This window comes from Lotus japonicus, chromosome 1 (assembly GCF_012489685.1).
Source record: "Lotus japonicus ecotype B-129 chromosome 1, LjGifu_v1.2".
NCBI lineage: Eukaryota > Viridiplantae > Streptophyta > Magnoliopsida > Fabales > Fabaceae > Lotus > Lotus japonicus.
The window spans coordinates 4,932,880-4,943,684 of record NC_080041.1 but is presented as its reverse complement, the minus strand read 5'-3'; the positions used below and the strand labels follow the sequence as shown (position 1 = coordinate 4,943,684).

At 37.4% G+C, this 10,805-nt stretch overlaps 1 protein-coding gene and 2 non-coding genes across 4 annotated transcripts; all 3 read right to left on the bottom strand.

Moving 5' to 3' along the window:
* Positions 1-34: 34 nt before the first annotated feature.
* LOC130733163 (uncharacterized) lies at positions 35-4,855 on the bottom strand. Of its 2 annotated transcripts, none has more exons than XM_057585265.1 (2): positions 3,872-4,855; positions 35-400 (listed from the first exon to the last, which is right to left on the bottom strand). In XM_057585265.1, exon 1 carries the CDS (start codon positions 4,724-4,726, stop codon positions 3,887-3,889), a length of 840 nt encoding a protein of 279 aa, XP_057441248.1. In that variant the 5' UTR covers positions 4,727-4,855; the 3' UTR covers positions 35-400; positions 3,872-3,886. The 2 variants fall into 2 exon arrangements, with proteins under 2 accessions (XP_057441248.1, XP_057441249.1); XM_057585266.1 differs by having other exon boundaries at positions 35-382.
* LOC130734934 (small nucleolar RNA snoR77) lies at positions 626-749 on the bottom strand. The gene has a single exon (XR_009018268.1). It is a non-coding gene; the product is annotated as a small nucleolar RNA snoR77 (small nucleolar RNA).
* LOC130734932 (small nucleolar RNA snoR77) lies at positions 2,051-2,174 on the bottom strand. The gene has a single exon (XR_009018266.1). It is a non-coding gene; the product is annotated as a small nucleolar RNA snoR77 (small nucleolar RNA).
* Positions 4,856-10,805: the final 5,950 nt, after the last annotated feature.

The window sequence follows — 10,805 nt, the reverse complement described above, 5'->3', positions numbered from 1 at the left end:
TGACTGGAAGAATAAAATGGTTGCTCAAGAAACATTCCAAGTCATAATTACGCTATATAACCCAAAAGATAAAAGGGGTCACAGATCCTGTCCTACACTCACAAATTAGTACGATGAATTTGAAATCCGGCATTCTTTCCAGACAATCTACAAAGCCGATTTATATGTCTAGTGCTCAGTTGTAGTACAATAACTTGTCCAAAACATTAAGCTGTTCTAACACGACACGTTCTCATCACAATATATTAAAAAAAAATCCCTAATAAGTGAATGATTGAGATTTTCCACGCAATAATTACTACTGAAGTACAAGCAGCATATTAAATGAAGTGTGCCAAACAAGTCCAATGTCCATATCTTCAGAGCACCAGCAAGAGGAAACCTGCCATAATGTGAAGTTCTGTTTAGCACACAAAAAATGAGATGTTAGTTAAGCCCTAGTAACATGTTTGGATCAACTTGTTTTACTTCAAAATCAATTCCGACTCTTAGAAGCTACTAACATAAGCTTCTCTCCAGAATTGATTTTGGCTTTAGAATCAACAGTAGAAGAATTTCACATAAATGCTTCACAGATTTAAAAACAAATAAAAATCATTAAATACACAAAAGAGTCTAGGAAAAAAATGTACTAGAGCTTACTAGACCAGCTTCAAAGAAAATCTCAGCAAGTCTGAAGAGCAAAAGCATTTGATTTACGAGCAGTTAAACACCTTTCATGCCATTGAATCATGGCAAGTAGGCTGCCTGAATTACCACTCGATATAAGAACCATAAAATTCTCCAATTTTCAAATCATGATATATCAAATCACAGCAATAAAAAGGGGGAAAACAATTGTATCAACCTAAACAAAGAGATTCGCTAGACTCATTGAAAGAACTTGATAGAGAAAACTAGTGAAAAGGTTGATTGGATTTTGGTGTTGGGTGCTGCATTCATCTCTAAGGCACAAGTTAATAAAGCCAAGGAGCCAAACTCCAGCCCCTTTTAGAAGAAAGAAGAAGAGTAGGTAGAAACCCTAAATCAGAATCCTAGACCAGACGCGAAAACAGCGAAGGCATCGAAGGACGAATGGGAAGACACTTTGTTAAACCTAATCACTGTCCAGCATCGCAGCTTCATTGTTGCTATGTGAAGAACATTGTTATTGTTACAGTGTTGTTTCAAGAGACCAGAAATAGAGAGATAGATATTGGAGTTTAACATGGAAGTCCCATGATGGCATTGACAGGCCTATAAGTCATAGACTAGCAAAGAACTTGTGAGTAGTCAGCTTTTTCTTGATAAAAAAATACTATTATATTAGTGTAACAAGACACGGCACTGCATGTTATAGGTCACAGGGTCTTAAGTTTGAATTTTGACACATGATATACCTTGTGTACATAAATAATATTTGCTTTCCTATTTAGACGGTCAGGTTCGGGTTTTGATGGATTGATTTTTTCTCAACCGAACCTGCCTGTAGTTAGAGCACCATCAAGTAGGCTGCCTGAGTTACCACTCGATATAAGAACCGTAAAATTATCCAATTTTCAAAACACGATATATCAAATCACAACAAAAAAAAGGGGGAAAACAATTGTATCAACCTAAACAAAGAGATTCGCTAGACTCATTGAAAAAACTTGACAGTGAAAACTAGTGAAAAGGTTGATTGGATTTTGGTGTTGGGTGCTGCATTCATCTCTAAGGCACAAGTTAATAAAGCCAAAGAGCCAAACTCCAGCCCCTTTTAGAAGAAAGAAAAAGAATAGGTAGAAACCCCAAATCAGAATCCTAGACCAGAAGCGAAAACAGCGAAGGCATCGAAGGACAATTGGGACGACACTTTGTCAACCCTAATCACTGTCCAGCGTCGTAGCTTCATTGTTGCTATGCGAAGAACATTGCTATTGTGACAGTGTTGTTTCAAGAGACCAGAAATAGAGAGATAGATATTGGAGTTTCACATGGAAGTCACATGATGGCATTGACAGGCCTATAAGTCATAGACTAGCAAAGAACTTGTGAGTAGTCAGCTTTTTCTTGCTACATGTTTTCAAAAAATGTACTAGAGCTTACTAGACCAGCTTCAAAGAAAATCTCAGCAAGTCTGAAGAGCAAAAGCATTTGATTTACGAGCAGTTAAACACCTTTCATGCCATTGAATCATGGCAAGTAGGCTGCCTGAATTACCACTCGATATAAGAACCCTAAAATTCTCCAATTTTCAAAACACGATAAATCAAATCACAACAAAAAAAAGGTGGAAAACAAATTGTATCAACCTAAACAAAGAGATTCGCAAGACTCATTGTAAAAACTTGATAGCGAAAACTAGTGAAAAGGTTGATTCGACTTTGGTGTTGGGTGCTGCATTCACCTCTGACGCACAAGTTTATAAAGCCAAAGAGCCAAACTCCAGCCCCTTTTAGAAGAAAGAAAAAGCATCGATAGAAACCTTAAATCAGAATCCTAGACCAGACGCGAAAACAGCAAAGGCATCGAAGGACGAATGGGAGCAACACTTTGTTAACCCTAATCACTGTCCAGCATCGCAGCTTGATTGTTGCTATGCGAAGAACATTGTTATTGTTACGGTGTTGTTTCAAGAGACCAGAAATAGAGAGATAGATATTGGAGTTTCCCTGCCTATGTGGACTTGTATTCACATGGAAGTCACTTGATGGCATTGACAGGCCTATAAGTCAAAGACTATCATAGAACTTGTGAGTAGTCAGCTTTTTCTTGATAAAAAAATACTATTATATTAGTGTAACAAGACAAGGCACTGCACATTATAGGTCACAGGGTCTAAAGTTTGAATTTTGAACACATGATATACCTTGTGTGCATAAATAATAAATGCTTTCCTATTTAGACGGTCAGGTTCGAGCTTTGATGGATTGATTATCACTCAACCGAACCCACCCGAAGTTAGTCAAATGAAACCAAATTTATTCACCCGACCGCCCAAAAATCCGTTGATACCCGCCCGAGAGCTTATTTTTCCAGTTGGGTTCTGCGGGTTCAGACGGGTGCGGCTTACTTGCTCACCCCTAGTTTAAAGGATGCATAAACTACAACAGGATTGAAAAGGCCTATTTACTTGGATTCAGTTAGTTACCAGATATTTTTTTCTTGCTAAAAAAGAATCACCTAAAACTTCATCCAATATGTATTTCCTCTTTATCTTGTAATAGAAATATACAACAGCCAATCAAAATTAAAGCAAGAACCACACCAATACAAACATTGTGATTGTTCAAAAGATCTGGTGTTCTCATTTTATACTCTCGAACTAGATCTCAGAGGAAAGTTTTAGTTTGCTGATGTTTTTTCTAATTCTAGCTAAGTGTGCAGAACTACAGACGCACCTCGTGGGATAGTTGAGTTTTGGAAACTCCTAACCTATAACAACCAGGATTGCTACTCTCTTCAGCCACAACCAACAACTATGAAACTAAACCGATACGACTAAACACTCAACAGTGTCTAAACCCCTAACCTATAACAACAAGGATTGCAACTCTCTTCAGCCACAACCAATAACTATGAAACTTAACCGATACGACTAAATGTTTTCAACACTGATTTTCAAACAATCAACAGTGTCCACACCCTACATAAACCTACTCTTCTATCTATCAATGTAGTACTATCACATCATCATATATCACATCTTCCACTCATTGCTTCATTTGCTTAACCCTATTTTAATTATCTTTGAACTTATTGACATGAATAACCACAGACATAATTGCATTTTCCCTTATTTCAACTCAGAATTTACGACCAATCCCCAACACAGGCAAATATACAGAATTCTAGATATGCATAGAACATTGGAAAAGAACAATGAGTAAAACAGCAGAGACAAAATTACCAATCCATTCCACGATCACTGTTGTTGTTGATTCTGAGAGTTTGGCGGAGGGGGCATGCCAGGACGAGGTGGAGCATAAACAGGAGCACCGCCAGGGGGAGGTGGCATCCCAGGGCGAGGAGGTGGAGGTCCTGGCATTCCAGGGCGAGGAGGAGGTGGAGGTCCCCTCATCATCTGCCCAGGCGGAGGTGGCCCCATTGGTCTCTGCCCAAACTGCGGCGGAACCCCATACTGCGGTGGCGGACCACCAGGTCTAGGAGCAAACTGCCCAGGCGGCATAGGCTGCGGCGGACCCCTACCCATCTGCGGAGGACCCTGTCCAGGATACCCCGGCATCTGCCCAGGCGGCCTCATCCCAGGCGCATTAGGAGGATACGACACAGGTGGCGCCGACAACTGCGGCGGGCGCGAGATCTGCGGCTGCATCATACCAGGAGCAGGACCACCAACACCACGAACAGGACCCGCTAACCCAGGCTGAGCCTGAATAACAGGAGCAGCAGGAATCCCCCTACCAGCAGCGCGACCAATCCCAGGGCCGCCGAGCGCGGCGGCGTTAACAGCCTTGGAGCGTGACTCCTCCGGCGGAGGCGGACCCTCAACGGTCATGGAAACAACCTCCTCACCGCGGAGGAGAACGAGGCCGAGGGTGCGGCGATCTTCGCGGTCGGCGTCGGAGGGCTTCTTGCCCTTGGCCGGAGGAAGCTTGCGAAACTCCTCGCAGTCACCGAGGACGAGATTCATGTGGCGGTCGAAGGCCATGAATTTTCCGACGAGTTGACGACCGTCTTGGATGGTGACGCGCATGCGGTAGTTGATGTATTGGAGCATCTTCGAACTCTTTGACATCGACATTGTGGCGGTTTCTGGTGTGAACTGAACTCACACTCTCGTTGGAATGAAGAAGAAGAAGAACCCTAACCCTTTCTTCTTCTGCTACTTGTGTTGAGAGAGTGAGTCTAGGGTTTTACATATAGGAGAGGAAGATCAAATCAAATTGTGACCCGACCCGTTATGCTTTATTGACCCACCCACGCACCCAACTTTTTCCTTTTCTTTAACCAGAAAAAAGGAGTTGAGTGGGCCAAAGCCCAAATGTGATGTCTAATTTTTATAGTCCATGATTGATATGTGTTTTTACATTTGTCCAAAAACAAAAAAAATGAGTTTTTACTTTTTCCCGGTTTGTTAGTGAGATGAGATTCTTTATGGATTATGATTAATTTCTTCTGATTGTAAAATTTTGATGGTTCCAACTTTTTACCATTTTCATTTTTCTATTCTAGTGCGTTTACCGTGTGCTTTTTCTTACATGAAATTTAGGGTGATATAGGGCAATGCACCGAAGTATTCTCTAATCGACTTAGTACACTTACAATGACGTGTAGGGATAACTCAGGGAGGTGGTTGGTTGGTTCTGGCAAAACTTTGAGTTCAACAAATGCTTTATTGACAGAGCTATGACGTATTTTGGTAGTTTTGGCGATTGCTTGAGATCTTAGGTATAGAAATGTTGTTACAGTGAGTGATTCTACTACAGTTGTGGATTTAGTTTACTTTCTTCTAGCAATGGAAACCATCCTTATGGCAGTACTCTCTCTTAGATCCAGAGGATTGGATTTTTTTCATGTGCTTCGTGAAACAAACCAAGTTGTTGATCTTTTAGCTAATGAAACTGATAATATCTCTATTGGTTTATATGTTTTCCATGAGCTTCTTTAATCTTTCTAGTAGTTAGAGTGTTTTATTTTCTGACTTTATAGAAGTGTCATTTCTAATAACTGTAAATATAATAACTGTTTTTTTTTGTTTTGGTCAAAGTAAATAATAATAACTGTAACTTATTTGTTTAACTTTATTTCCAAGAGTTGGCCCACATCTATAAAATGGGACTGTTGTGGTTGTTGATTAATTTTGTAAGAGGGTCATGGTTTTGTACTGGATCAAATAGCTGGTGCACTATGGAGGCAAAGCTGCTAGCTGGTATCGTGGGCTTGGAGCATTCTCACTTCTGATATCTCCAGGTGTTGTCACAAAAAACCTTCCCCGATTGACAGAACGTCCCGCTACTGACACTTGAACAACTTTCAAGGTCTCGTCGCTTCAATGAATCACTTGGCTTTCGTTTTTCATGATAATATACCAATCAGAATGGAGAACCCTACCTACGCACATGATTGATAGAAGAACTACTTAGGGTTTTAAGGCCTTGTTGGAAAATTATAATGTATATTGGCTTTGGCACCAGCTTGGGGGTTTTGTTTGTTTTTCTTGTGGGTTCATGGAGGAGATTTTTGGGAGGTATCGGTAAAACGCTCACTTAGGGAATAATGTATTCTTTTTTCCTTCACTTGATTTTATTATCTCAAATAGGTTTTTTTTTCAATAAGGTTTTAATGATACACTTTCTTTTAGTTTGACCTTCCTTGTGGTAACTTGATTTGTTTGGTGCTCCTCTATTTCATGAGAAGGTTGTTCTCAAGTAGTTTTCTCATCAACAAATTAAATTTTTTGTTGTCAAAAAAAGTTGTTAAAAATAAAATTCAGATTTTTATTTTATACATTGGAAAACTGTCAAAAAAACAACAAAAATTCAAATTACTTAATTAATTATTCTGTAAATCATTCAATAAAATTATTTCTCTTGATATTTTTCTTCTAAGGAAGTTCTCATTTATGTCCTACTAGTACTTTTGACCCGTGCGATGCACGGGGGTATTCATATTTGTTATCACGTAAATTTTGTGTTATTTTTATTAAACGATAATTTATGAAATAAAAGAAAAAATTAATTTTAGATAAAGAAAAACAAAAATATAAAAGTTTTTCTTTTCCCGTGATGAATATGTATACATGAATTATTGAAATAAATTAAGAAGTATTAAATCAACTCAATGAGTGTCGATCCCAGTTGTAATAAGTGATTGGTTAAAACTCTAGTTCAAGAGAACGAACCTTAGGAGTGACACTCTTGGAGAGATATTTTTCCTTCACCACATCCTAGTCGAAATTGCGATATCAATTTAATACACCAAATAAAAGTATTAAATTAACATAGAACTTTTCTCTGAATTATTCTGATATTAATGCTCAATTACATAACATGTTTTTAATTTTCTCCATGTAGCATATTTTCCTTCCTATGGTATATTATACACTCATATATTTAATCATTAAATATGTATTATTTTAAGATATATTTTACCCATAAAATTATTTAAATAACTGCAAATAAGAGTAAAAAAATAAAGAAACCTGGAAGATTATTTGAAAAAAATTAAGAATCCAGACCAATAAAATAATACTAAAATTTTATTAGGGTATACTTTTTTTGTTTCCAACGATGCAAAAAAAAAGTATATTTTTTCTTCAACCATCAAGTTAATTGAACCACTCTATCCTTATAATAACCACAAACTAACTTACCATCTATCCAACTAATTAATCAAGGTATAATAAAGTCTCCCTTTCAATTTATAAAAAAAAAAAAACCACTCTTAAAAGATGTCCATTCATCATGAATAACCCAATTAATATTGAATATAAGAGCATACATTGCAATGGTGGCTAGACAAACTAAGAAAGCTCAAACTTTCTGATGCAATAGCATGATGTTCATAGCATACCCTTAAATTAGGTATAGCGAGCAACACTTGGAAACATATCAAGATAGTTGAAGAAGCAAATAAAGTCATTTACGACACTATTGGTGTCCTACTTCTCATCCTCTTCTTCTTCCTCTTCCTTCTCTTCCCCCCTTTTCATCGTCTTCAATAGGAGTTGTACCACCTAGCTTAGGCCTTTCCCTTACCCACTCCTGTCATCATAAACTGAAGCAAAGCTTTATTAGTACCATACAGTGCAAAAACACAAAAAATGCCATGAGTTGTTCCAAGTTTCTTTTCAGTTCATGTCTCATGCAATGAACAATAACAACAACAGAGGACACTCCCGCTGAATCATAAACAACAACAACAAAACATGCCCTGAAGATTTCACATTTACACCAAAATAGAACATATACCCATGCACTAACTCCCCTATTTTAACTAAAAACCAACACATAATGGCAGGGAGAGATTAATTTCCCGGTGAAGAGAAGGCGGAAGAGGCGAGCATCAGCTTTGCAAAGGAGGCAGATGCGGTGTAAATTCGATGAACCGGTCCAATTTGACCCTTAGTGCATCATCAATCTATCTTACAATCTCACCTCTTTTGGGTGCTGAAATCAGCAAGAAAATTTTATATGAGTGAAGTGAATCCTCACTTAGTTTCCAATAGTACCTAAATTTAATACTGGCTGTGGTAATTCTATCATTATAGAAAGTAAGTACACATTGATAAAACTGAAAACTCACTAAACAAAATACTCTAGAAAGTATAAAAAGCAAGGGAAATAATTTAAAAAGTGCAACCAAGAAAACACTCACTCACCATCATCCATATCTTAGCTGCTTCACCCCAAGCCTGCAAACTCACAAAATCTTGCATACTTGCTATGGGAACTGTAGCAATAGTCTAATCTCAAATCAACAATAATTAACACACGACAGTGAAAGCCAAGATCCTCATAAACAATTATAACAGGAAATCAAGCTCAAGCTCAAATTTTTTCTACTTTCAAAACAGAAGCCTGATTAATATTAATACAATTTTTAAAGGAAAAGAGAAAAAAACTGATTTTCTTTATTCTTAAAGATATATGTATAATGAGCTTCTACAACAATGGAAGCATCCAAAGCATTCTTAGGGTCCAATGACATCCAAGTATAACCATGATTTACGGTAGTCATCCTCATATGGGAACTTTGAGCACCAAGTTGTATAAAATTGATTCATAGTTTAGAAAAAAGAATCTTCATATAAGTAAATAAATAAGATTTCAACTCAAGATACCATTCAATGTTTCTTTATCTGAAGCTCAAGAACAACCAATTTATACAGATACCTTAAGCCAATGGGACAAAAAACTATTGACTAATAACATCATTGCAACTGGCAGACTTATAAAGTTCTAGTAAAAAGGAAAAATAGCATAATATGGAACTGAAACTAATCACATGAATAAGTATGTTACCTAAATCCCATTTCTTTAACTGGGATCCTGGGACAAAAATTTTGGAACCCTCCATCCCTCCCCGGCATCAGAAATAGCTTCTCTGCCTCCATGATGCTGACAATTAAACAATGATAGTCATGATCTTGCATTGTCATGGACATCTTTTTTCCAAGGTGTACAACCATGAATTTCTAACTATTAGATACAAACAATTCCATATCTATGACAATTTGGAGCTCAGGGGTCCCCAGTCCTCGTATCTTGTAACTATTATACATTTTGAAGGCAAGTTCAAATTTAAAGTGAGAAGAATTCATTCTTACTGAATGCACAACTTTACATATGAAACAGAGGTCATTTCAAATAAGTCTAATTAAACCCCAAGCTAATGCATAATATTTAATCACAACAACCAACAACTGCCAAAAGGAAAAATAAACCTACTTCAGTTGAATCCTCACATGTCTCAAAACTTCCTTCCACTTTTAAATTTAAATTTAGTGGTTCAGCCTCAATATGATTAACATTCGCTAGATCCTACTCTTGCTGCTCATCTTGCAACCCTGCCTACATGTAAGCAGACAGTTCATATCAATTGGATTAAGGTAAATAAGCATGTTACACAGAGGTAAAAAAATCTTGGCATACTTTTTCTCCATGCCCTATCCCTTGAAATCATAGTTGTAACTCTTCTTGTGCAGTACCCTTCCGCCACCGCCTTAGCCTCCTCCAACTCCATCTTCAAGCCATCCCTACAAAATTGAGCGTTGAACACTGGAAAAAAAATTCAAAATCGTTTGAGTAGAAATTTTAGGAAGAGAGAAGTAAACCTCCACTCTAAGAAGAAACCCCCAAATCTCTCCAATTCAGGCTTCATCTCCACGGCCCTCACTCTCAAAATCTTGGTTGAAACCCATGTTTTATGTCAGATTCTAAAGAACGGAGAAAACAAAATCACGTTCATAACCAAGATATAAACAAATCAAAGAAAAGAAAACCTTACCTTCAGGTTGTTCTGAGCGAATTGGGTGCTCCGCGGGAATCATTCTCTCTGAAGTTGCGCACATGTAAAGGTTTTCATTGGTTCCCTTTCAGCATGCCTGATTATTGGAAGCGAACAAAACCTAATTTCAGAGAACCCAGAAGTAGAGAATGCAGAAGAGGAAGGGTATCAAGTGATCCTAAATCAACTGTGACCAAAGACAAAAACAAAAAAGAAACATTAATGGTGGTGAATATCAAAAGTGAAGAAACAAAAGGCTGAATGAAAAGGAAAACATGACAAAAATAAAAAGAACCCTAAGATCCATAACAACCAAAAGAAGTTTTCCAAAACAGGCTCAGCACAATGAAAACTATAGAAAATAAAGTGCAAAGGAAAAACGGAGACTTCAAAAACCTGAAATTGAAAAAAGAAACCATATACTTCTCAATAGCTGAAATCAGGAATAACAATGTCAGTCCACCGTTGGAAGAGCCGCAGTTCAAAAAATCAATTTTAGGTTATTCATCATATATCTCTCTTCCTCTAAACTACTGAAAACCCTATTCAACACTTTCCAACTCTATTTGCTTAGTGAGACCTCATATTCATAATACTGACATAAATAACTTCTCAAACAAATCAAAAACATGAAACATAAAAAATCAAATTAACACAATAAAAACATAGAGAGAAAGAAAAGATGACAGAGAACAAAACATGCCATGGTAGTGGGTGAAAGCTGAAATTAGAAAAACGAAAACAATAAACATGGAAAGAGAACCTTGGAAGGAAGACTGTCCAGACCAAATTCTGATGATCGAAAGAGCAGCAGAAGCCCTAAACCCCATATCATTCCACCAATTTCTGCAAGAAGCAAAGAACCCCCTAAA